This window comes from Durio zibethinus, chromosome 14 (assembly GCF_047325235.1).
Source record: "Durio zibethinus cultivar Kanyao isolate XHJ-2024 chromosome 14, ASM4732523v1, whole genome shotgun sequence".
Classification (NCBI taxonomy): domain Eukaryota; kingdom Viridiplantae; phylum Streptophyta; class Magnoliopsida; order Malvales; family Malvaceae; genus Durio; species Durio zibethinus.
The window spans coordinates 20,690,129-20,713,872 of record NC_143175.1 but is presented as its reverse complement, the minus strand read 5'-3'; the positions used below and the strand labels follow the sequence as shown (position 1 = coordinate 20,713,872).

Here is a 23,744-nt window from a genome sequence, read left to right as displayed (position 1 = left end):
TAAGATTTTAATTTAATTTTATGAGCAAATTATAAAAGCTAATAAATTTAGTAAAACTTATTAAAATAAAATCATAAAGGATCCTTAAATATCTTAATTTGACTAAAATGGCTTGATTTATTCATTAAGTTTATCCAATTGTACTAGAATAATTATATTAAAAGATATAAAAATGTAGAAATAGAATGGTTGAAATTTTACATTAATGAGTATGGAATTGTGGTCACAACCAATATCAACTATTTTTTAAAATGATAAGAATGAGACAATAATGTTTAGAGCATATAAATGATATGTAAATGAAAAGTTTAGATATGTTAACTTATGAAGTGAATATATTAGATATTCAATCTCAAGTGAGAGTAATTATTATAAAAAAAAAAAATTGAATTACAAGATATTTGGTTTGCAGTATTACAAGTAAAATAGATTTAAACTCTTACTATTAGACACCAATAATGAGAATTTCACTTTGAATTAGTAACCTCTAATTACAAAGTTTAATGGGTAAAAAAAAAATATTGTTATGTGTTTGTTAAATACTAGTAAAATCCACTCAAATTTTAAAAACTAGTGTGAACCATTACGTGTAAAAGATAAGTTTTTATACTCTTAATATAGTTCTAAATGTCTAAAGTAACGAAAATATAATGAAAACTTTACCTATATAGATATAGAAGTTGTGTTGTTTCAATAAGAAGAATTGGGTCGTTCTTATAAATATTTATAAATAGGATAAACACATGGTTATAATAATGCTAAAGCAGTTATAGACTCATGATAGAAGAATAAATAACTATTGTGTGTATTATATTTTCAATTTTAACACTAAGAGTTAATGTTTAATCTGCGAATATCATTAACTTCGTTAGAATTATAAAATATATATGCTAAGTTAAAGTTTAAATTGAAAAATACCTTCTTATATTCATAATATTTATTTATGTGAAAGATTAAAAATTAAGTACTAACATTCCAAATTAGTGAGGGATTATTAATAATTTAAAATGTGATGCATCTTATATTTGATAAAAATATTTAATTATTAATAAATAGAATTAATTTTTATATTAATTTTATTCATATTTTAAATAATTATATTTAAATAAAAATAATTATTATATGACAAGTAATAATAATTATTTGAATATAAATAGACTATTATTGATAAATATTATAATTATATAAAAAATTATAACCATATGAATAAAAATTTATGGCTGTTCATTCATTTTAAATAAAATTTTTAATATAATTAATTTCACTATTTTTGATTAAAGAGTTAGAGATTTTATTATATGCATAATTACTTTTAAAAAATATTTTTCATATCTTAAAATCAAAATTTTTTTTATTATTTTTATTTTCTTATTTATTTTTTTCTAATACTTCTGTCGTCGAAAGAAAAATGAGCTTGAAGTCACGTTCCCATATGTTTTATATTTAAATGCACGGATGCCTGATGAGGAAAAAACATATCTTTTCGATGGTCAAAAAAGCGTGAAACCACTAAATAAACTGCTAAATAAATTTGACACAGCCCACAGGACACCGACAATATTACAACTTTTATTTGAAACGACATATTTATATTAAATATATATATATATATAACGAATTTAATGTATAAAGGAAATTATCAAAGTATCCTTAAAAACATTTATGGTTTTTAAAGGTATTTTTGTTTTGTGAGACAAGGAGAGAGATAAAACATTATTGATTATTATGTAATATGTTAATAGAGAATAAGATTTTTAATTTTAATTAATTAAAATTTATTATTTCATAATCTCGATATAAAAGATAGAACACCGACAATGAAACATTAGTGTTTTAATGGAAACCATAATTGCATTGAATTTAGACCAATTATGGTACAACAATTATGATTTCAAAAGTTGGTTAGTCATTTAAGAATCATGATTTTGAAACCATAATTGCATTGAGTTTAGACCAATTCACCTGTTCCATCCTAACGTATCTAAAATAATATGTTTTAACTACACCATAATTGAATATAAGTATTATAATATTTTAATATCAATATTTTTTATAATATTTATTTAAAAAATTTGCATGCAAATTTAAATATGTATTTTAGACAAATTATGTATCTAAACCATTATATTAATTTTTTTTTTTCATTTTTTCTTCTTATCGTAGCGCAAAAGACATGGAGAGAAGCTGCAACTTGCTGGGGGTAAGTAGTAGGGGAATTTGATTTTGGTCTAACCTTGGGAAGTAAGTTTAAAAGGAGTGTTAGATGGGAATGTGAGTTATAATGTCTGGCTCCAAGTCATTAAATAATTAGGAGAAGAAATTTGTGAAAGAAAAGTAATTGAAACTTCATTTACATAAATTAACAAACAGAAGAAGTTTCCCAACCAAACACATCTTCCCCTTTATTTATTTTTTTTTTAATTAGGGTTTGAGAATCATGGCTGATAAAACATCATTTTTGTATGTCAAATTGAATCTTTACAGCGACCACAGCACACCAACCAAACTTCACTCCCATAACATACCTGCAAATTGTTGGTAAAAAATGCTCTAAATTATGTCTTAAACAAAGCAATCTTAAGATTCATAGCCTATGGTTTTAATTTTAGAATAATGAGCAAAACCCTAAAACTCATCAACATTTATCATACTTTATTCAGTTTCAAGTTTTTGAAATGGACCCTCAATATTGATTAATTCATTTCATGTCTTTGTTGGATGGAGGCTGATTTTGATTCATTAAATTTATTAAAGATCAACATAACTCATCAATCTTTATCCACGTTTTTATGTTTTAAATATTAACATGATTTTCCAAATTAAATTCCATAATAATTGCATGATGGGCAGGCCTGATTCAAATTGCTTGCCCAAGACTTCGATCATTAGAATCCATTTATATTTATTTTATTTAAATTTAATATTAAAATAGTATACAAATACTTTTATACTTTTATATGTACTTTTAAATTAAAATTAAATAAAAATAATAAAATTATTCAAAATTTGAACCGAGCTTTAAAAATTCATATTGACTTATGTACCGTTTGAATTTCACTGCATATTCGATCCAATGCAATTAAACTCTTCAAATTCAAATATCAATTCAAGTGAAATCAAATCAACATAAATTTTTCATTAAAATTTTTTTAATTACAATTACAATAATTTTTTTAATTATAATTACAATTACTTTTATTATTATTTTTAATTTTACCTCAATCAATCTCACCACCTATTCAACCTTAATAAAATCTGATCATTGGGCCTCACGAATAGCCCGACCTGTGAACGAGGCCATCAAATGAATCTGCATGGCTGCGAGTTAAACAATTTGGATGATAAGACACAAAATTTTAAGTATTTAAGACAATATCCTCTCTTAATGGGACAAGTTATTTGTTTTCGAGGATTCTAAAATGGATGATGCACATGACACAAGTTTCTTAGGGCTTCAGGCACTGTCTGCCCGCATTGTTCAAGGATTTCAATCAACGGACCAGCATGCTGCGCATTATCTATTGTTAAAAAGCTATTCAATACGCCATTGACTGTGTCGTGCCATCCTCGTCAGAATTTGAACAAAATTATCAATTGAGAGAACAAAATCTGGAATTATTACAACAGCATACTCTCCCAAATCTGTAGAACTGATATGGTCAGTGTCAATAATGGAGACTGCAGGTCTCGTTCTGTTGCCGCAATCCGGACTGGGGAAGAAAAAGACAACATATCAGTTACAAAATACAAACACTGGAAACAACTGGCAAAATCCTGAAAAGGAAGTAACATAACATCCATTGAATGCCTTGGTTGCAAAGCCAAGTGTCATGTACAAATATAGACAACACAACCTAAATGGTTAAAATCCAACATGCGAATAGCTTCTAAATTAAGTCTCCAACAAGAGTAAAGCTTTTAAATTGAATATTCATGCTGTTAAGGACATGAACAAAATATGATTCAGAATTGACCTGTTTTCAAACTCCATAATACTCAAGTAAGAGCTGATTGAGATGGAATAGCCCTTAAATTTGATAGCTGACACTAATTTTTGAATATTATTGTCTTTTCCAACTATGTACAGCACCTTCAAAGGTTGTGGTATTATTTGATTGCAATAAGCGTTATCCAAAGCATGAATGCCCTGAAAATAGTCATTATCTAAAACTTTAGAATATTAAATTATGGAAAACTGAAAGCAAAGTCCTTAAGGTCCAAAATAAAGATCAATGCCAAGTGAAACTATTATCATTATTCGATAAAACATTGAGACCATACAGTGTGAACATCCCTATGTTACATGATGATCCACCTTATTTTACTTCTTGCCTCCAAAAAGAAAATAAAAAATTGTGTGTGTGTGTAAGAGAGAGAGAAAGAGAGAGAGAGAGAGAGAGAAGTGCCATATCATACATATGATATGTAGAAGAGTAAGGGAGCAAAATGGTAAATAGTAACCATTACATTAATCAAAGAAAAAAAGATGATAAAAAGTGATAAATGTACACAAAACAGAAAGAAAGCATCTATGACAAATTACCAATGGGATCAGCCACTCCAGAATGATTCCCAACGTTGAGAAGGAAATCAAATGGTCTCTAAAATCTTCCTTCAAAGAAAAGGAAAGCTAATCGCAGTAAAATGTTGAATGGTCCACTGCTACACCGACTGATAGCCAATGAGTGAGAAGAACACAAATCAGTAAAGGCACCCTTCTCTTTTTCTTGTTTTCCCAGCTTGGAGGTTAAACTACAAACACAAAAGGCCCATTTAGAGAGGCAATCAGTTTAGCTCCCTTCGTATTGACAACCCTTCCAAATGAGTACCAGGTTACCTTCCCCTTCCTGATTAGCAGTACCATGTTAGACTCTCAGCCCAATCCTCACATTCAAAGCATAATTTGGCCAACTTGTAGAGAGAATAATCAAGTAAGGGCACAAGGTCATCAACTAATTTGAACATCAAGTTCAAAACCTTTAGAACCTCATCAATAGGAGAGGATTGGAGAGTATCACTGAAGCAGGAAGGCAAAGCATGAAAGTTGAGGTTCCTTCACTTTAACAAAAACTTTCTACTGAATAGGCAGAACAAGGGGCTTTTCAACATATAGATTTTATCCTCTAATTCAAATTTTTTGTTTCCTTCTCTTACTTCGATAACAGAGAGAGAGAATGGTTGCATTCAAAATCAAACCAATCTAATTCACTTACAGTCTCTATTAAGGCTTGCAGATTTGCCTGATTCAGTTTGCTTTGGTTTTAAGAAAATTCTGAGACCAAAAAAATTTTGGCTTGTCATTTTATAAAATAAACCAAACTGAATGATAAAAGGATTTCAGCCACACAATATACTATCTCAAGCAGAATGCAAACATATTAAGAACCTACCTTCATTAACTTTTCTTCCTTTGAGGAGCACACATGTATAGACTGGATGATGCAAGCACTTTGACTGGAAACAGAATCATTGAGAGATAATCTGTAGACTAATCCTGTCAGTAGATTTTGCACAGCAGGAATAAAAGCATTACTGAAGGAATTGCTGACTACCACAGTATGGGGTTTTACAGAAATAGCCTGCCTGATGGACTTTATGGTATCAAGAAAAAAACCTCCAGAAAAAGACTCCATATCATCAATAACATATTCAAGAATTTAATTATTAGACAGTAAAAAATTTAATGATTTTAATGAAATGTATGTTTAAGGCCATTAAGATAGGTTGATAGAAACAATTTTTTTCCATAACATAAATACGAACAAATACATAGATCTCATGTAGAGGGAGAAATGTGGCAGAAAGTGTTAGGGGACTGGCAGATAGTGAATCCAAAACTTGTATCCATGTGTGACACTTTATGACATTCCAAACTGGAAAAGATATTCAAATGAGATGTAACATTAAACTTCCTATATGCAATGTGTACAACATTGAAACAAACTTGAATAACACTATTCCGCACGCACAACCATCTATGACATCATTTAAACATCTAAATATCTAGTAGAGTAGAAGAAATGTCACTAAAGAAAAAAATTGACAGGAGAAATTTCAAAAAGAGGTTAATAGACAAAACCTAGTTATATAAACGTCAATGACTATAAATATTGGCCAGTCCGTTTAAGAAACTTGTTTAAATAAATAACATAACAATTTGACCATCAAAATAAAGTAGCACATTATATGCAACAAGAGAAATTTCAAATTATATAGACAGTTTACCAGCATCAAGACCCCAGATACATCTATGGCCTTCAGAGAAACTAGCTGCAAAAGTCTCTCAGGTGTTGACACAAGAAATTCAGGTTCACAACTCTGCAGACTACAGAACAAAACCACTGAAATTGAGAAAAGAACAAAGGAAAAAAAACAACATATTAATCTTTTCCACTAGAAGATACAAAGATTTAGAGTATATTTACCCACTGATCTGATGGTCTATGGAAGCACCCGGGTGCAAACTTACTGCATATATGCCTTGACCTTTCAATGGCTTGCAGAGTGAATGTACCTGAGCATAATTAATGAAAACTTATTAAAGGAATAAATGAACAAAAGAAAGGCTTACCATATCAAAGGCATAAAAGTAATATTGTTTTAGAATAATTCAATTAGCAAAAAAAAAAAATCTATTCAAATATGATCATATTCTTGTGAGTGATCACATTTGAATTAAGGTTTTCATTTAATTGGTTTTATTTCCATTTATCTTAACAAATGGTGAAATATTAATATACTATTAAGTAATGAAACAGAAGCCATGAAACTGGTCCCTTCTATTCAATGACTTGACGTTAGCCCCTATCAAAATAGGCATATGATAGTAAATTATGTCAGGCTTCTAAAGATATCAGATAAAGATAACAGAAGAAAAGTGGTTGAAAAAACGGTCATTAACTATAAAAACCAACAAGTAACCATATAGCTGAAAAAGGATAGAGAGGATCATACAAACCTTGAGAGCTTTTTCTTTGGATGGTACAAGGAATAGAAGGAAAGGGCCAGCAACTAAAATACCTTCTATCTCTCTCCTTGAAATAACATCAGCAGCAGTTGAAGCAATCCATGCAATTTGCTCTACATCGGAAGATGATCCACTTGTCTCAAGTATATCCTTTCTGGCTGAATAACATTTCCAAAACTCAAGACCCCATGTGTTTACAAACAGAGGCTTGTCCTCTTCACTATTATAGGTACCATCATGATGCAATGCATCCTTTATTGCTTTCAGGCAAAGTATAAGATACTTTGACAGACAATCAGAACTTTCACAGGCTTGTTCCTGATGACCAAGGACATTGACCTTCTTTCCATCTGGCTGAATCTCCATTCTTCATGATTTTATATGTCTAGTTTTCCCCAAATTATTAATCAATGTAACTTGTTTGTTCTGCTCATCCTTTGAAGCCATCACCTTTTAATTTATCTTTTCCAAACTATCTACTTTCACATTATGCCTAAGAACTGATCCTTTTGTTGGAACAGCGTCCTTCCTCTTGGTTAAGATTTTCCAGTGCAGTTTTGAAGGCATAATTTTGTGGGTTTCCCTTCTACTGGCATCCTTTTTGTCAAGTCTATCATTGAAGGGATCATCAGGCGTAGGAAGGCTAAAACACATTCCCCGCATCACAACATATTAAAGTCCACTAAGCTACAAGAGAATTAGGCATCATAAACAGAAGAAAAAAATAGAAGATAGCTAAAATTTTCAAGTATTTTCATCGCTCAGGTAATCCTGAATAATCTTCTAATTTATCAAAACAGACCAAGTTGGCAATCAAATCTCATTTTCTCTCTCTGTTCATGTTTCTTCTCATATAAAAACGCTGCTCCAAGCTCCAAAGTTCAAAAGTTAATCACTATATAATTCCTTCCCAATTGCCCTTCTAAGACAAGTACGATAATAACTAATTCACAGGCCATCCTCGATACACAATGTAAGCGTCATAGGCAACCAATCCACGTCATCCACATTTAAATTCTGCCCCAAATGCCACTCAAAACCGAAATTTGAATAATTCCTACCAATAATTTCCCACTTCGGAATCAGACAATTAAATTGAAAAAAAAAAAAATCAACATTCATGAGCAATTTCTCTGTCTTCAACTTACCAAATTCTGGCCAAAAACAAAAAAAAAAAATTGATATTATCATCAAATTTCCACTTACTGCCAAATTTAAAAATTACCCATCACCTAAATTTCACTCCAAAAAAAAATTTATCACCAAATTTAACCCTAAAAAAACCCAATAGGAAAAATTAATGAGAGCTAATATAAGGGTCATTAGAATACCTGACACATCCGGCGTTTACCGGATTTTCGACGCTTCTTGGCGGCGATAATGGAGGCAATTCGAGCTGATACAGTTGAAGAGTCGCTTTGCCTGTTTAGCTTCTTTCTTTGTGCTTTGGTTTTCTTTCTTCTCACTGCATCATCTCCTTTTGCCATTAAAACCACCCAAAAAATTTTCTCAAAAATGCTAACAAAATTTTAGTTTTTATTTTACAAAATTTTTAATGCTATTTTACAATTTTTTAAAATGTGAATAAAGAGCAATTTTTTGAGGAGCTTCTTTGTTAGAATGAAAATGGAAGGCCTGTACCAAAAAACAAAAAAATAGTGGGTCGGCGGCGGGTTTAAACTTTGGGCTGGGGTTTATGTGACATTTGCGGGGACGATGGTCCAGTGGCATTCTTGGATGTTTCATCGAAAGCAAAGGTTCAATTGGTAAGTAAGTGAGACATGTCTGATGGGTGAGGCATGATTGATTCGCCTTGTGTTATGTGTGACTTGGTTATATATTTATTTTATTCCCTTTGACGATATCTCAAGACAAAATAATTTTTGTCTTTCCCTGACAGACATTTGAAGTGATCACTGCTTAACAGACTTGAGCCGGTGGAGCTTGCTTTCTTGCTCTGTCTTTTTTATTTGCTAAATGCAAAATCTCCATTCATGCCTATAAAAGTCATCCTTTAAGAAATTAAACAAAGTAGAACAAAGCAGATTCTATCATCATTCATCACCATCCCTGGTCTGTTTGATAATACGAGGTTTTGGAGAATTAAACAAAGAAAAACAGAGAAATGGGAACTTTTTTTCCCAACTTCCATTCATGTATCTGAAAGAGAAATGGAAGGAGAACCCAACGCTCCTGAAATGCTTGATACTGGAGCACTGTTTGTGCTTAAAAAACCCATTAATTTGTTGAGCTTTAAAACCTTCCTCCAATCACTTATTAAAATCAAGAGCGGCCATAATAATGTTGTAGGATCATGGTTACATTTTGGATACCACTTGACAACATCAATTGTAGCTCCAGCACTTTTGAGTCTTCCATATGCTTTGTCCTTGACGGGGTGGTTTGCCGGTATGTTAAGCCTGACAGTGACGGCTCTTGTTACATTCAATGCTTATCATCTTTTGTTACTGGTTTTAGAGTACCATGCACAGCTTGGACAGCGCCAGCTTCGGTTTTGAGACATGTTGAGAGATATTTTAGGTTGGTTGAATGTTAGTATGATCAGTGACTTACAAATTGGTTTTACTTCTGCAATTCCATATAACATTAATTTTGTCTACAATTTTGATGAAGACTTTTTTATCAGAATTTGCAAAAAAGAAGAATTTTGAAGATTAGATATCCTTTCAAATATTAAGGTACATTTTAATGAGTTCATGGCTGTAATTGACAGGACAGGACCAAGATGGGGCAGATACTTTGTAGTTCCAATCCAGTTTGGCTTATGCATGGTATTTGTCGGAAAAATATAAAATGTTTTCAACTTAGTAGCAGATGAATTTTCCAAAATAATTACCAAGTTCTTCAAAACAAATAGAAAATTTTCTACTGACAGTGAAAACTTCCCTATTTTTCTATTATACTTTAAACCTTTTTCCTTCAACAGGAAACTTTAGTATTGGATCCCTGTCCAAAGCCAGCAATAACAAGATGATAAATAGACCAGGGATGGTGATGAATGTTGATAGAATCTGTTTTGTTTTACTTTGTTCAATTTCTTGTTCTTTTTCATCCCAAGTCAACATAATGCTTTTCCATAAAGAAAATTGATATAGTGATATATTTGTTTAAAACCTTTATGTATAAGATATTATGAATCATGTTTGACTATTGTGTGATAACCAATTTTTCTTACCTTTTATTAGTTTTGAAATCTTCTACTTGAAGTCCAATAAGGATAACTTAATATCAATAAAATATCCATAATTACTCGAGCAATACCCATATATTGATTGGATTTTCTTGCAAGCTGTGCTTTCATTGAACCAGTCCAAAACAGTTTTCAACAGATTTTAAAGAGCAGACTTCAGCTTCCTTAATTTTTTTCTTTCCTTTTTCACCTCATTGGTCATTGTGTTGAAATCCTGACACTACGGCAAAGCTCTCAACTTTCGAATTATTAGGTGGTTATAATGCCTGAATCAGCAGACTGCTTAGGCCAAATATATAAATAAATCAGCTGACTGACTAAACTAATAGTAATTTTAACTTCTTATCTGTCTATATACTTTGAATCTTCAAGGATACCATGTCCATCTCGGATAGTTAGGGGATGCAGAGAGAGAGAGAGAGAGAGAGAGAGATGGGAACTTCAATTCTAAACTCCATGGATATTTCCAGAACTGATGCTGAAGGAGTTGTCATCGATTCTTCCAAAGAGCTTGATGCTGGAGCATTGTTTGTGCTCAAATCCAGAGGTAAGGAGGTTCATAGTAAAGATAGTTGTTTGATTTTCCAGCTCTTTTTTTCAACATTGATGTAATAAATTTTTATAACTTTTCATCTCGTATTATGTAAATGACTTGATAAGCCTCATTTCCTAGCAGTCATGTTACCTAATTGCCTTCCCAAGATGATTTGAACTTGAAAAAATAACCAAGGATAAAATAAAATTTTATCTTGTTTAAGTTAATATATGATTAATGATGATTAAAGACTCAGTATGATTTCTGATTACTTGAAGTGGATAACTGATGATAGGGTCCTGGTTGCACTGTGCATACCACCTGACAACAACAATTGTAGCTCCAGCTCTTCTGAGTCTTCCCTATGCTTTATCCTTGATGGGATGGTTTGCAGGCATTTTTTGTCTAATCTTGTCAGCTCTAGTTACATTTTATTCCTATAATCTTCTGTCACTGGTTTTAGAGCACTATGCACAGTTTGGGCACCGCCAGCTAAGGTTTCGGGACATGGCTAGAGATATTTTAGGTGTGTCGCATTCTACAATGTGTCTCTCATGCCTATTGACCTCAATGCTATTGACATGGATATCTCCTCCCCTCCAACCTTTGCTTCATAGATTGCCTTTACACATATTTTGATGCTATTATAAACATAGCCAATAGAGTGAAAATTTATTTTGACAGGTCCGAGATGGGGTAAATACTTTGCAGGTCCAATTCAGTTTGGTCTATGCTATGGTGCAGTTATTGCTTTAACTCTTCTTGGAGGGCAGAACCTCAAGGTTAGCTTCTCATTTCCTTGCCATCCAAGTTCTAGTTTTCTCCTTTTTAAGCAGGTATGCTATTTAGTAGAAGATATATAAAGCATCATAGTGGACCAATTAACTAATACCAAATTCAATTGGGCTTGTCACTTTTTTAAAGCAGATAAATAACCATAAAGCATGTTCTGAGTATTCAGATGCTTCTAAATCAGACCACAATGGCTTTATATCTGAGTTCTATATATACTAATTTTCAAATATTTTCTGCAGTTCATTTACTTGCTTTGTAGCTCTAAGGGAAGCATGCAACTTTACCAGTTTGTTATGCTTTGCGGTGTGCTTATTCTGGTCTTGGTGCAAGTCCCATCCTTCCATTCTCTGCGCTATATCAACTTTGTCTCCCTAGTTCTTTGCCTTGCATATAGTGCTTGTGCCACTGCTGGATCCGTATACATTGGTAACAAAATAATTAACTCTGAGAAATCTTTGCATTGATCAATCTTATGCACATAAAAAGGTTACTATGTCACAGGAAGTTCCAAGAATGCACCCACAAAGGATTATTCTGTGAAAGGAAGTAAGCAAAACCAGGTCTTTGGAGCCTTCAATGCAATTTCAATCATTGCCACAACATATGGCAATGGAATTCTCCCTGAAATCCAGGTTCTTTAATTAAACTTCTATATTTTCTTGGGGAAGACAAACATGGAAAAGAAAGAAAATCCTTGAACTTTTTAAGCACTATGACATACATACTACTATTAGCTCAAACAGAATTGAAGTTTAAACTTTTCTCAGGTTATGTAGTTGTGTGATTCTAGACTTAAAATACAACAGTTTGCATGCCATAAGAAACTTGGTTTCAAACTTAAGTCTATTTGCATAACTGCTCTGAACAGGATTGAATAGCTCCAATAACATTGTTTGCAGGCAACAGTAGAACCGCCGGTCCAGGGTAAAATGTTTAAAGGACTATGTCTGTGTTATGTTGTTGTAGTCACAACCTTTTTTAGTGTTGCAATCTCTGGATACTGGGCATTTGGTAACTCGGCACAGGGGACAGTTCTGGCTAATTTCTTGATTGATGAGAAGCCTTTGTTGCCAACTTGGGTTCTCTTGATGACCAATGTGTTCTCACTCTTGCAACTGTCAGCTGTTTGTGCGGTACGACTTGCTCAGTATTTTATTTATCACCTAGCAGTGACAAAAAACTTGGTGTAGTCTCACTCTTTTATCATGTATTGATAAATAAATGACTTGGATAAGTTTGCCTATTTACTTCAAACAAACGAGAAAGTTTATATAAGCAAAGTTCTGAATCATGTCATGTAACTTGTCCTGACTGGACTGTAAATCTTTGCAGGTTAACCTACAACTAACAAACGAAGTACTTGAGCGCAAGTTTGCTGACCCGAAAATCAATCAGTTCTCAATTCGCAATGTTGTTCCGAGGCTGATTCTTCGTTCATTATCTGTCATCATAGCCACAACTCTTGCAGCAATGTTTCCTTTCTTTGGAGACATCAATGCAGTGATTGGAGCATTTGGGTGCATACCCCTTGATTTTGTCTTGCCAATGGTTTTTTACAATGTTACTTTCAAGCCCTCCAAGCATGGACTAATCTTCTGGGGAAACTCATTGATTGCCACAATTTTTTCAGCACTAGGCTTGTTGGGAGCCATTTCCTCAATTCGGCAGATGATTCTTGATGCCAATACCTACAGCTTATTTGCTAATCTGTAATCTAATTCAATGAAAATTTAGTATCATGGAAGAAAATTACAAAATGAGAACTCTAGTTTATGCCTGAACTAATACAGATCAAATCAATATATATTTACCATTGAATTTTGAGTTTTACCATCCTCTATATTTATGGTGTACATTTGCAACGATGGCTATCAGGTGTCACATATAGCTTGCAACGTGGCAATTTTTTTATTTTTTATTTTTTTAAGTTTTTGAACGTGTGAGGCCTTTTTTTTTTTGTGTCAAATTTTATTTTTTTTTATAGGACCTACACTTTTACTTTAAATTTTTTTCATCTGATTTTTTTTTGTTTTAATTAAGGGGCTCACTTGATTTTTTAAAAAGTTTTTTTAAAATTTTTTTTAAGTTGTGGGACTCATATTTTTTTTGTTATATTTTATTTTTTGATATGGGGCCAACCTTTATTTTTAATTTTTTTTCTCTATTTTTTTGGGTTTTTATTGGTGGGGCTCATTTGATTTTTTGTTTTTAAAACGTGGAGTCTTTTTTTTATTAATTTTTTAAGTGTTTTTATCCCCTTTTTTTAATTGTTAATTTATTTTTTTAATTCTTAAGGTCCATTTGCTTTTTTTTTTTTTTTTAATTTTTAAGGGTGTGTAGAGTCAATTTTTTTTTTTTAATTTTTGGGTGTTTGATATACGTCTTCATTTATTTTTTTTTTACAACCGATTCTTTTTTTTCTAAACTTTTTTTTCTTTTTTACGGTGAGATCCATATTTTCCTTTTTTATTTAATACAAATATAATATTTATACATAATTAACATTTAATTTATTCGTGCATACAATTATCTTATACATAAATCATATATTGCATTGATATGCATTTTATGTGGCATGTCATCCATATTATTTTTTGAGGATGACAAATGTAATTTATTTAATTTTTTAAATAAATCTTTTTAAAACGTAAAACTTACTTTCAAAATTTTTTTCTTTGAGGTTCACCTTTTTGTTTTTAAATATAAAACTTGCCTTTTTTCGTGAGAACCATTTTAAAGATTTTTTTATTTTTTATTTAATGTTTACGTATTTCATCATAATTCCTTTTTTAATGAGACTTAATTTTTTCAATTTTTTTCAATTTTTTCCATTTAAATATTTTTTTCCTTAGGTTCTTTCTTTTGATATCACGTGTAATTTTTTATTTTTTAAAATGTTTCATAAATATTTTTTATTTTTTTGAAGAATCAACTTGATATCAAATTTGATCTATTTTTTTTCAAGGAGATTCAATAAATTTTTTCGATACTTTTTTACTTTTTTTATTTCAAAAGTATGTTTTTAGTTTCTCTTTTATTTTTAACTTTTTCTATTTTTTATATATTTAATAAACAAAAATTTTGATTTAAGATTTTTTTCTGACTCACATGATCTCAGTACTATAGCACATGTCAAATTATTTGATTTTTTTCTTTGTTTTTTTAATTATTTTGTATTTACTTTTTTTATTTATTTGATAAAAATAAAATATTTTTTAAAAATTTAAAACTTATTTTATATTATTATTAAAAGATATTTTTTATTTATTTTTTGTTATTTTATTTTTTGCAAAAAAAATTATTGACAAATATATTGATGTCACATCCAGATTTAATTTTTTTTATTTTTTTTAGATTTTTTTTTGTTTTGTGACTCACTTTTTCCCAAATATATGCCATGCTTTTTTTTATTTTTTTATTTTTTCTCTTATCTCTTATTTTTATTTTCATATTTAATAAAATTTTAATTAATTTAATTTTTTGTGATCCCTTTGATGCTAAAGAGTGTATTATGTATCCAATTATTTGCTTTTTTTTTTTTTTTCATTTTAATTGTTTTAAAAAATTTTATATTTAATAAATTCTGTAAAATATTTTAAATTTCTAAAAAAGTGAAGTCCTTTTAGTACTATTGATTTAATGTATATTTTTATTTGATAAATTCTAAAAAAGATATTACAGAAGTTTTTTGTCATATCGGGGGTTTGATATTTTGTCAATTTCTTATTTTTAAATCCTTAATATAACTTTATTTTTATTATTTTATTTTATTTTATTTTTAGATATATGTATTGTATTAATAAGATTATTATTTGATATCTTAATTTAATAAATTTATTTTTTATTTTTAAAAAATTAATTTAATTAAAAAAAACATTGTTTGAGGTGTTTACATCGCAACATCATTTAGTTTTTTTTTTTTTCTTTTACTCGTTTTATTTTTTTAATGAGATAAATTTTATAACAAATGGTGTAGGTTGATAAAAATGTTAAAATAATTTGTATTCGACAAGTTTGATTTATTTTAATCAAATAAGGTTATAAGTGAAAAAAAATTAAGAAAACTAAAAATTGATTCGAAATTATATTATTCGATTCGGATTAGATCGACTCTTTTTCTTATTTAGTTCGGATTAAATTCAGATATTAAATGTATATATTAAATTTATATCAGATTTTAGATTAAAATCTAAAAATCAACAAAAAATTGAACGAACTGAATTATATATTTTGATTAATTTTATACACATTTTAAATTTTTATAGAATAAAAATAATTATTTTAAATATAAATTTATTTAAATATATTAAAACAATATATAAAAAACAAAAAATTTAAATTTAAAAGCCGATGAGTCAAATTGAATTGAACTAATAAAATTCAATTCAGATCGAATTGATTTTAAAGGATAATCGATTTAAATTTTAAAAATTCATAATATTATTGATTATTTAAAAAAATTAAATTAAATTCAGTCCGATCTGAATCGTTATTATCTTTAGATATGAGAACAATTTTCTTTTTACATCGAGGTTAAGTTGACATAAGTCTCTTTTTTGAAAGAGATAGGAGATCGAGATGAAAATATGTTTAGAGTATTTTATTTCGACTAAGTTCGAAATGTATATAAAAATATATTTTTGTTATTATTAATTTTGTTATATATTTATATATATATGATACTAATAAACTAATTATTTAAAATTTTAATTTAAGAAATTAATATTTTTGATTTAATAGAAGTGTTTGTATGGTATCGTTTTATGAGGTTTTTTTTTTTAATTTCTTTGCTTTTTCCCTTTTTTTATTTGTTATCTTTTCATTAATTTTATTTTTTAAAATTAGATAACTTCAATGAAAATAAATAAATCCAATCAAATAAACACATTTCATGCTCATTTGTTTTTTTTTTTTTTTTACTTTTCACTCTTTTTATTTTTAAATTTGTTGGATTTTATAATAAAAAAACCGATTAAGCTGATACGACAAAATGAATAAAAAAAATTTTGACCGGCAGCAATGCGCACTGTGCTAATATTTGTTATTGTTTCATTGGAGATTCTATCACCATCTAAAATAAATTTAAGGAACTACAAATAGCGCAAACCAAATGCAGAAAATTCAGCAATATGTTCAATGCGAAGGAAAAAGATTTAGTTTGTTAAAAATAAAACATGACAGATTGGAATTTTATTTTAAAAGGCTGAATCAAATACTAATGGAATCCGGTTACTTATCATATATTTGCCTTCATTCATTTTAAAAAATCAAGTGAAAATCTGCATACCTGTTTAATGCTGGACGTTCAAGTTCAACGCTCTAGACAGGGCGGGTTTAAACCGGCATATACATATATATATATATATATATATATATATATATATATATATTATGGTACTTGAGACAACTTTTTTCTCATTCAGAGGGGAGAAGTTGACTGCTGACTGTAACAGCAAACTTATCGATCTCGTTGCCAATTATTAGTGGATATTGGAATATGTGGCTGCATTAAAATCCATAAACCTGGTCAAACAAGAAAAAGCTGCATCTAAAACAGATAAGGAAAGCTGCATTCTAGGTATCTACAGAGAAAAGTGTCACCCTGGAGCTGTATATATACGTATGTTTGTATGTATCATTTAATGAGTAAGTATTTTAAGGTGATGACTTGTTTATCATTAATTTTTTTGGTGAAAATTTCTGCAAAGAAGATCCAAACAAAAGGGTGCTTAGCCGGTAAACTGAGATTATTGCATCAACAAAGTATAAACTATTTCAAGCAGGCAAGATGTAGAAACATTCACTTTTTTTTTTTTTTTTTATGTTTGAAATAATACAACCCAAAACCAATTGAAGTGACCCCAAAAATGCAGTGGATTAATCTAATAATGACATTCATACATCATTAGATATACATACACACTTTCATTTTCAAAATTCAAAGTTAATACATAGGACAAAGCAACTAAAAGCAATTGACAAAAAGACATGAAGAGTGTATAGTGATAAATAAAATATGATTGCCCAACATGTATTGGATTTTCCTTGGACGGGGCACATGTTTTTGAGTGCTCCAAAATTGACTTGAATTCTAATCCCTAAAAGGCTCCCCAGTCTTTTTTGTCTTCAGGTTTGACTGTTTGTGCAATCTTACATCACGGTAACAATCTTGATGCTTTTTAAGTACACCAATAAACATTTTATCATCATCTTTCAAATTGCTTATTTGCAGCTACAAGTCCATTAGAAAGAGTAACTAGACAAAAAGAAGAATGGCAATTGTTGTTCCAAACTCCATTGACTTACCCTCAACTGACAAGGAAAATGGTGTTCAGTCTCCAGGAGAGCTTGATGCAGGAGCTCTATTCGTACTCAAGTCACGGGGTTAGTCACCTTCAATGAAACCTGCATGCTTAGTTTCAAAGAATTAAGTTTGATTTCCGTGAAGGGAAGTTAATGTAAAAATCTGCAATCATCTTTTGGTTGTAGGCTCTTGGTTGCACTGTGGATATCATTTGACCACATCGATTGTTGGCCCCGTAATCTTTAGTTTTCCCTTTGCTCTGTCCTTACTAGGCTGGGTGCCAGGAGTTCTGATCACAACTCTTCAAGCTCTGGTGACCTTTTACTCCTACAATCTCCTTTCTATGGTTTTGGAGCACCATGCTCAGCTTGGGAAGCGACAACTTCGGTTTAGAGACATGGCCAGAGACATTCTTGGTGAGAACAATCTTTGATGGATTCAGTAAATCTCTTCTTCCCCAATATTTCTTCAAACATTGAATTTCAACTTTCTGCTTTACTATTTTTTATAGGTCATTTTCCCTAACAAATTGAGTAATTTGGCAGGACCTAGATGGGGCAAATATTTTGTTGGTCCACTTCAAATTGCAATATGCTATGGTGCTGTTATTGGGTGTACTCTTCTTGGAGGACAAAGTCTTAAGGTGAGTTTCTCCTCTCCCCCAATCAGCAAATACTCTTGTTCTACAATTGTTAGAAATACCATAACCATTAGTTTGATCTATATCTATCATTTATGTATTCTGATATGATTTCTGCAGTTCATTTACTTGCTTTACAATCAAAGTGGGAAAATGCCGCTTTACCAGTTTATAATTATCTTTGGAGCTGTGCCACTATTCTTGGCACAAATACCATCCTTCCATTCACTAAGACATATCAACCTTGCCTCCCTACTCCTTTGCCTTGCTTACAGCGCATGCGTCACAGCTGGTTCCATACACATAGGTCAGAAATCTGAATATCTGATGCAATGAGTTTTTCCATCGACTTAAAGGAAACATATTGTGTTTATATGCGGTTATGTTGACAGGAAATTCTAAGCATGCACCTATCAAGGACTACTCTATAAAGGGATCAACAGAAAACCGTTTTCTTGGTGCTATAAATGGTATTTCAATCATTGCCACCATGTATGGTTGCGGAATTATTCCTGAAATACAGGTACTGATTTGATCTCTTTGAGTAAACATTTGCTTCTTTCGCTCTGTTGATTCTTAAAATAAGGTTGGGGGTTTAAACAGAAACTCTCTTGTAGGCAACTATAGCTCCTCCAGTCAAGGGCAAGATGTTCAGAGGTTTATGCATCTGTTTCGCTGTAATAGTCAGCACATTTTTCAGTGTGGCAATCTCTGGATACTGGGCATTTGGTAATCAGTCTCAACCAACAGTTATTTCCAATTTTATGGCAGAAAAGAGGACGTTGCTGCCAGTTTGGTTTCTCCTGGTAACCAACATCTTCACTCTTATGCAACTGGTTACAATAACAGTGGTAAGAACTCTTCATTAATGGAACTCCAATTAGCTCGTCCCCAATCAAAACTAATATTAGTTTTCTAATCCCGCATTTTCTTGACTACGTTTTTCATTGGTTAGTGCAGATTTACCTGCAACCGACAAATGAACTATTTGAAAACTGGTTTGCCAACCCAAAGATGGATCAGTTCTCTGCGCGTAACGTCATGCCAAGATTGGTTTTCCGGTCACTATCAGTGATTATTGCAACTACAATTGCTGCAATGCTACCTTTCTTTGGCGACATTATGGCATTGTTTGGAGCATTTGGAGTTATTCCTCTGGATTTTATTTTACCTATGGTTTTCTACAATATCACTTTCAAGCCATCAAAAAAGGGCATAGTATTCTGGGGAAACACACTGATAGCAGTAGCATCATCAGGATTAGTAGCAATGGGAGCTGTGGCTTCGGTTAGACAGATTATTCTTGATGCCAAGAGATATAACTTGTTTGCTAACATGTAATATTAAATACTACTCATCAAGTAATGGAGAAAAACCCAACGCAACCGGTTAAACCGTGTGTTCTTGGTTTTTTCTTTGTGCTGTTGAAAGCCATCCAGGACTGTTTGGGTCGCTATGCGGCTGCAGATGTCGGTATCTAATGTGCATTTCCAACTCTTATGGAAAAGCATACTGGAAATTGTAGGTCCAATTTTGTTAGTTCTCTGCTAGTTCGTTAAGGTTAGCAGTGCTTAATTTGGTTTTCCTCCTCATTGCTATTTAGTCCTCGTCAACAACCTGCATTGCTGGATTGAAAACTTAGGGGTTATAGATAAGAAGCATATCACTTATAATTCTTGCATTACAATTAGCCAATTATAATTCAAAATTATGTGGGATCCATCAATATTTTACATGGCACTCACACTTATAAATGATGGACCTCTACATAATATTTTGATCATTGATGCTTACCATAAAAAGAAGATAGAAACTCTTGCATGGAAGCTTGCTTTAGGAATAAACATAAAGCCAATCCCAGATTTTGACTGAACATATAGGGTTGTCGCAGAGACGGGAAAGACCGTCAATAACTGTAACTGTATAATGATTTGAACAAAATGATGAAATACTATTCATGAGGTGAAACGTTAAAACCTGAAAACAACTACGGGCAAATACAAACTTATTTCTTCCTGCTCGTTCAAGCGTGGCTTGTTGATAAGGTGTCATTTGATTACAACAGCCTCATGCTCCTCACACCATGCACATAGTCCCGCATACGTGAATTACAATCCGTGTCTCTGCTTCTAATACATCATGCCACCAGAAAATCATAAGTGTTACATAAAAAACTGTGTGAATTACAATCCATGTCTCTACTTCCAATACATCACGCCACCAGAAAATCATAAGTGTTACATAAAAAACTGCATGTAATAAAAACAAGTAGCAAATTACAATCCCAAAGTTTCATCTAAGAAGGAGACATTACTCTTTCATGACTAAATGTAATAAAAACAAGGATCAAAACAGAATTATGACCCAGAACGTTCATCTAAAACAGAGGTAGTCAGTCTTCTTTCATGGTCATGCTGGGAAACACAAATCTTACATGAAAAGAGAAACTAAAAAGGTGGGACGCACAAGGAAGAACCGGTTAATGACAACAATTCTCATCAAGCGTCAAATTGGCAGTCAGGAAAGGATGTACTACTTTGTTCATGTATAAGGGATACCTTCAGTAGAAAGAGATGCTATAGAGCAGCTTCCGCCGGTGCTTGTTCTCAAAAGAAGCCACAATATCATCAATTGAATCCTCCCATGACTCAGCAGCTTCAATCTAAGCATAAAATCATATATATATATATATATATATATAAAGTAAAAAGTATCAAGCACAACAGGCTACTAATGAAATATCAAGCATAAAAGAACATCCAAAGCATAACATGATATGGACCTGTTCACAAAGATCTAAAGCAAGACGGGCTCCTACAGCTGCTTCCTCATGATTATCTTTAACCTCTAAGTTTATCACAAGCACACTTTTCAGGAGAACTTGATCCCGGTTGTGCAGATCTGCCATTATTAACACAATTAAGATGATGAGAAATAAAAAATATAAGGAACAAAAGGAAAAAAAAAAAAATTCTCACCGGATCAAAAAATCCTAGAGGTTATCATGGTACCTCAAGTTTCTATTTGAAATAGATTTTTTTATGGAACTTGAACTAGAATTTTGGATGTAAATAGAAAAGCATTACTTAAAAGAAGATTAGACAATTATGTTTGACAAGAAGCCAATGGACAACAACTTAGAGTAAGATGAAAGCAGAATCATCTACAATAGAGGGCTTCAATGTTACCTTCAATGATTTCTACCAACAGGTGAAAATTAAATTTACAGCTGTAAAATGTCAGACAGGAAAATTCATATGCCACAAAGCTCCAAAGAAAAAAGGCTCCATAAGCTTTATGAAAATAAAGGTAAGGAATAAAATCAAAAGGAGGAGAATTATGTTGAGGAATGGTTCATTGGAAATCGATTCACTTATCCAGCCAACAAACTATCCTAAACAATTAAAAGTTCAACTCTCCAAAATGTATTCTATTCTCAGACAAATAATGAAACAAAGTCTCCAGCAATATTAGCTCCCTTAGCCAAGAGAACTTCGTCCTGATCTACACCTTGACCACTAGGCAAATCATCTCCCCAATAACAGCATTGAAATCATGATCTATGTGACACTGGTTCACTTTCTAAAGAAATGAGAACTTCTAAGTCCTAATCTGTGTCTACCATATAATTTCCCTATAATCCTTATAACCATGGACCATACCATGCAGCCTGTTTCTTGAATGACACTTGGATAGGTTTGATAAATTTAGTGGAATAAATCATTGGTTTCTATAACACAACAAAATTGGAAATTACATTACAAAATTAAGATGGCAATGACATCATGATTTCCTATTCATTATATCATTCTCAAAGCCACTGATAGAATTGCAAAATAGCCACACACCTCAGGCATAAAAAGAGATAAATTCTTGGGAAATATAGGTTGAACAACTTCTAATACATAGCTATGATAGCCAACAAAATTTTAAACTCTGCCATTATAATTGGTAAATATGGTTGGGATTCCATGAAAAGGAACTGTCATCATAGTGCATTGGTGATTACAATAAGAATTATATGCATAAGCAGTTAGAAACAAAAACAAAAAAAAAAAAAGCAAGACAGAACAAAGAACAATAAGAGATTGAGAGAAGAAATTATAGGCAAAGTCAATTAGCATAGTACAAGAGCCATTCATCTTACATAAGTTAGGGTTTTCTAAGATTAGAATCCCTTATCTTTCTGTTACCCCCTTTTTTCCCATTCCAGAAGTAAATCTTAAAAGAGAGAGAGAGCAAGATACTAACCAAAACTACATTACAAAGCAAAAATATTAGTATTTGGAATCCGGGATAGTAGAATTTCCATAATTCCTCTTTCTCCTACACTCGTTAGAGTCTCAAACAAGTGTTCAATTGAATTAACAATTAAGACTCCCTGCCTATTATTTATTTGTCACACTAATGGGTGCTCGAATACTCTGTTGTCAACGTGCCAAAGACTTGGACTTTACTTCTTTTCTTGAAGCAAGACTAGGGTTTGAGTTCAAGAAATTAATTGATTAATTTCATAAATAAAAAATCTGGTAACATTTACTCAAAACAGAAAAGCATTAAAATTTTCATATGTACTGAATAGTCTCACATAATTGATAATCTCAAGAAGAAAAAACTAATATGAAGTAGAAAAATATTATAAAAACAACAACAAACAAACCAAAAAAGAAAGAAAAAAGTGTCCGAAATTAAGGAATTGAACCTTCAATGACCATATCGAAAACCTTCTCTTCAAAGGTAAAAACAATGTCAAAGGAACCATCAGCAGCATTGTCTTGCCAACGTTGCGGTGCCAATTTCACGCTTGAGTTTCTTTTAAGCATCGGCAATATGCCATTACGCTTGTACCTGAAAGACCCATTCTTATTTTTTCAGTTTTATTAAGAATCGAAAGTAAAAAAGCAGAGCAGAGCAGAAAGGAGAAGAGAAGATCACAGTTCGGGGTCCTTGCGGCGGAGGTCGTCGAACATGTGCTTGTAAGGGGTCCCAAACTCGTAGACGTTAGGTTCTCTGAGGGAAGGCCCAGGAAGCTTGACGTGAGCCCCCGTCCCATAGGAGGAGACGTCGAAACCATGCTTCTTGAGGAGAGAGTGGGCCTCCATGCTCCGGTTCTGGTTGGATGAGCAAACCATGGCGTACCGGAATTTCATGGTCTAATCAAATACTTTCAATTACCAATTTCGAATCGATTATAGATGAAATGGGAGCTCAACACTTCCCTCACCCCTGACCAGGAGAGCCGCCAGAATAATCAAGAAAATCCTTTGTAATGTTACTAAAATAAAAAGGTTC

The 23,744-nt window shown here is 31.5% G+C and overlaps 3 protein-coding genes and 1 pseudogene across 8 annotated transcripts; 2 read left to right on the top strand and 2 right to left on the bottom strand.

The window, feature by feature from the left end:
- Positions 1-3,339: 3,339 nt before the first annotated feature.
- LOC111295543 (DEAD-box ATP-dependent RNA helicase 5-like) lies at positions 3,340-8,763 on the bottom strand (annotated as a pseudogene). Its single transcript, XR_016327672.1, has 7 exons — positions 8,300-8,763; positions 6,959-7,625; positions 6,426-6,514; positions 6,227-6,325; positions 5,391-5,646; positions 3,975-4,147; positions 3,340-3,710 (listed from the first exon to the last, which is right to left on the bottom strand). The product of XR_016327672.1 is annotated as a DEAD-box ATP-dependent RNA helicase 5-like (transcript).
- A 1,720-nt stretch (positions 8,764-10,483) lies between these two features.
- On the top strand, positions 10,484-13,535 carry LOC111294868 (GABA transporter 1-like). Of its 2 annotated transcripts, XM_022888189.2 has the most exons (7): positions 10,484-10,725; positions 11,009-11,239; positions 11,398-11,495; positions 11,748-11,934; positions 12,010-12,140; positions 12,408-12,641; positions 12,841-13,535. In XM_022888189.2, exons 1-7 carry the CDS (start codon positions 10,581-10,583, stop codon positions 13,219-13,221), a joined length of 1,407 nt encoding a protein of 468 aa, XP_022743924.2. In that variant the 5' UTR covers positions 10,484-10,580; the 3' UTR covers positions 13,222-13,535. The 2 variants fall into 2 exon arrangements, with proteins under 2 accessions (XP_022743924.2, XP_089599033.1); XM_089742907.1 differs by lacking the exon at positions 11,009-11,239.
- A 4,112-nt stretch (positions 13,536-17,647) lies between these two features.
- Positions 17,648-19,851, top strand: LOC149515115 (GABA transporter 1-like). 2 transcript variants are annotated; one of them, XM_089743757.1, is made up of 7 exons: positions 17,648-17,892; positions 18,085-18,228; positions 18,358-18,455; positions 18,573-18,759; positions 18,845-18,975; positions 19,070-19,303; positions 19,413-19,851. In XM_089743757.1, the coding sequence occupies exons 1-7, from the start codon at positions 17,781-17,783 to the stop codon at positions 19,791-19,793; spliced, it is 1,287 nt and encodes a 428-aa protein (XP_089599883.1). In that variant the 5' UTR covers positions 17,648-17,780; the 3' UTR covers positions 19,794-19,851. The 2 variants fall into 2 exon arrangements, with proteins under 2 accessions (XP_089599883.1, XP_089599882.1); XM_089743756.1 differs by having other exon boundaries at positions 17,998-18,228.
- Positions 19,852-20,442: 591 nt separating this feature from the next.
- LOC111294037 (Ssu72-like family protein) lies at positions 20,443-23,744 on the bottom strand. 3 transcript variants are annotated; one of them, XM_022887177.2, is made up of 5 exons: positions 23,388-23,743; positions 23,155-23,300; positions 21,235-21,353; positions 21,011-21,114; positions 20,443-20,581 (listed from the first exon to the last, which is right to left on the bottom strand). In XM_022887177.2, exons 1-4 carry the CDS (start codon positions 23,600-23,602, stop codon positions 21,013-21,015), a joined length of 582 nt encoding a protein of 193 aa, XP_022742912.1. In that variant the 5' UTR covers positions 23,603-23,743; the 3' UTR covers positions 20,443-20,581; positions 21,011-21,012. The 3 variants fall into 3 exon arrangements, with proteins under 3 accessions (XP_022742912.1, XP_022742913.1, XP_022742914.1); XM_022887178.2 differs by lacking the exon at positions 20,443-20,581 and adding an exon at positions 20,593-20,701 and having other exon boundaries at positions 23,388-23,744; XM_022887179.2 differs by lacking the exon at positions 20,443-20,581 and adding an exon at positions 20,593-20,626 and having other exon boundaries at positions 23,388-23,744.